We start from the raw sequence: 2,586 nt of genomic DNA, 5'->3' as shown, positions 1-2,586 counted from the left end.
ACACGGGGGTGGGGGGGTGGGGGGGGCATTTTGGCTAGAAAAATAAAATAAAGCATCTAAAAGTGACTTCAAGTCCTTTGGGAGAAGCTGCTGACGTGGAGTGCCCGGATCAGAAGGCACGGAGACCCAAGGCCCTCAAGGGCGTCCCCAGAAGACGCTGGTGATCCGTCGGGAGCGGCAACCACAGATCTGAAAACACCATCTGAAAACACCGACGCTGAAGGCAAAGGCCCAGCCCTGTGGGCGATTTCCTTGGAAGGAGCCAGTAGAAATGGGGCGATTTCAAAGGGACCAGAGCAGATGCCCCAAGAGCAGGAAGAAGGGAACCTGGCTCTTTCGAACGGCATATCCCAACGCTGGGACCCGTCCGAGGGTGTGGGAACACGGGGACTTGTGCCGGGTGTGGCCGTGCCTGGCAGACAGGGTGCACTGGCAGCCAGGTGTGGCCTTCCTGTTCCGTCCTGGAGTCTTCATGCCCTCGGCCAAGGAAGCAGCACGTGACGCAGAGGGACAGCGCCCTGGTCTCCTGTCCCCGATTGACCGCTGCCGGGGCTGTTAGAGCCTGGTGACCTCCCGGCACTGCTGCAAGTCCCCGATGCTCTCGTAGTCGTTCTCCTTTGGGAAGGGGCCGCGCAGGCCGCTGGGCTCCAGGGTGGCCTTCTCGTCCTCTCTGCTCAGAGCCTGGATGGCCTCGTAGTCGGGCTCGGGCTCCCGGGGCCTCGCTGCCGGGGCCAGTGTGCCCGCACTGCTGGGAGGCTGCTCGAAGTCTTTGACGGTCGCGTAGAGGTCATTGCAGGATGACAGGGACCTCCGGGCAGCTCCCGGGCTGCAGGTGTCGCTGGACTCGGGCACTTTGAGCGACTGCCCAGGTTTATTGACAGATGAGTACATGGCTGAGATCTAGAAGACAGGGGGTGAGTCAAATAGAAACCCTTCAAGCTGGACCGCCCCTCCCCCCTTTAGTGACAAACTGGAGACTGAGCACCCAGGGTGTGTGCCCCTTTAAGAACCGGTGTGGAGAGCCCGGATCATATTCCCACCCCCAGCTCATTGAGACAGAACCGACCTGCAGCGTGTGTCAGGTTAAGGGACACGACACGACGATCTGATACACATGTACGTTGTGAAAGGACTGCCACAGTAAGGTCAGGGAATGCCTCCATTACTGTGCCCCCATTTTTGGGTGTGGTGGCAACACTTAAGCTTGATTCTCTGAACAATTCTGAGCACAGAGCACAACCGTAGGGCTGCCTCTAGTCCCATGCTGGGCGCGAGCCCCCCAGCACCTGTTCATCTTGTAGTCGGAAGTGTATACCCTTTGACCAACATCTCCCCACCCCCATCTCTCCAGCCCCTGGCCACCACCAGTCTACTCTATCTCTATGAGGTCAGCTTTTTCAGATGCCACATTTATTTGAGAACATAAACTGTTTGTCTTTCCCTGTCTGGTAACTTCAGTTGGCAGATGGCCTCAAGGTCACAACTGGCAGGACTTCCTTCTTTTATGGCTGAATAGTATCCACTGTGTCTGTCCACTTGGATATTCCGCACAGACACCTGACATGTATGTGAGATCACATTTTCTTGTCCATTCGTCCGTAGATCGACACTGAGTTGCTCCCAGGTCTCGGCTGTGTGACCAGCGCTGCGTCACGTGGGGTATAGGCGCCTCCTGAGGCAGTGACTTCACTTCCTTCAGATAAATGTCCAGAAGTGGGTTCTTCAGTGCCTGGAATGCATTGCTAGAGAACAATTACACAGACTATCTTCAGGCAGACGGGCCGTGTCGGCACAAGCCCACGAAGACCCGGCTCTCTCAGCCTGCGGCGGGCAGGAGGGGGCGCGGCAGCCCAAGGCCCCGAGGGACGCAGTCTTTCTACATCGGAAGCCTCTCTATCTCATCTGACAAGGGGCTCCACTGCTTTACAAAATCGGCAGGAAGCATGTATGAGACGAGTGATTCTCACACTGTGGGCACTGAACCAGCAGGATCCAGAAATTTACAAGAAAGGCAACTTCCGCCCCCAGAACCACTGAGGCAGAAACCTGGGGCTGGCCGGCCTGTCGCCCAGAGTGTGAGAGCCAGGAAGTGGGCCTGGACCGCCTGTCCCGCACAGCGCGGCCGGAGGCGGGTCCTGGGCTCTGCTGGTCAGCGCACACACGCGTTTGTAAGAGTCTGGCCCATTGCTTTTGGTTTCACCAGGTGCTGCTGGTTCAGCAAACACGCACAGAAACTTCGGTGGGAAACGCATTCTCATTTCCAACCAGCTAACTGAGAAGCGGAGTTGGAGGTAATCAGAGATGGGAAGACTTTCCTGTGCGAGGATCGGGCTGTCTTCCAAGCTACTCAGCGTCCCTAACGTACCCACAGAGGCTCCAACAGTGAGAGCGACTTAGTTTGCCTTGGTGATGGGAGAGCAGGTGTACAGATTAGGAGACGGTCTGGGCTGTTATTTTATTGTTAGAAATTGTGGTTGGAAATAAGTAAACGTTTCCTTCCTTGGCCCCGTGACTGATTTATAAAACACCCAGGAATAACGAACATGTGTCCTGATTCCTGACAGACGCTCGGCCTGCGCGTGCGGA

General features: G+C 56.5%; 1 protein-coding gene across 1 annotated transcript in view; it reads right to left on the bottom strand.

The window, feature by feature from the left end:
* Positions 1-9: 9 nt before the first annotated feature.
* PAG1 (phosphoprotein membrane anchor with glycosphingolipid microdomains 1) overlaps positions 10-2,586 on the bottom strand; it is a 63,168-nt gene continuing 60,591 nt past the window's right edge. Inside the window, exon 8 of the mRNA XM_014549361.1 lies at positions 10-900. Coding sequence (XP_014404847.1) covers positions 556-900 — 345 coding nt within the window. The 3' untranslated portion in view covers positions 10-555. The remainder of the gene's footprint in view (positions 901-2,586) is intronic.

Source organism: Myotis brandtii, unplaced genomic scaffold (assembly GCF_000412655.1).
Source record: "Myotis brandtii unplaced genomic scaffold, ASM41265v1 scaffold55, whole genome shotgun sequence".
Taxonomy (NCBI): Eukaryota; Metazoa; Chordata; class Mammalia; order Chiroptera; family Vespertilionidae; genus Myotis; species Myotis brandtii.
The sequence above is the reverse complement of the archived record's forward strand: the minus strand, read 5'-3'. Positions and strand labels throughout refer to the sequence as shown.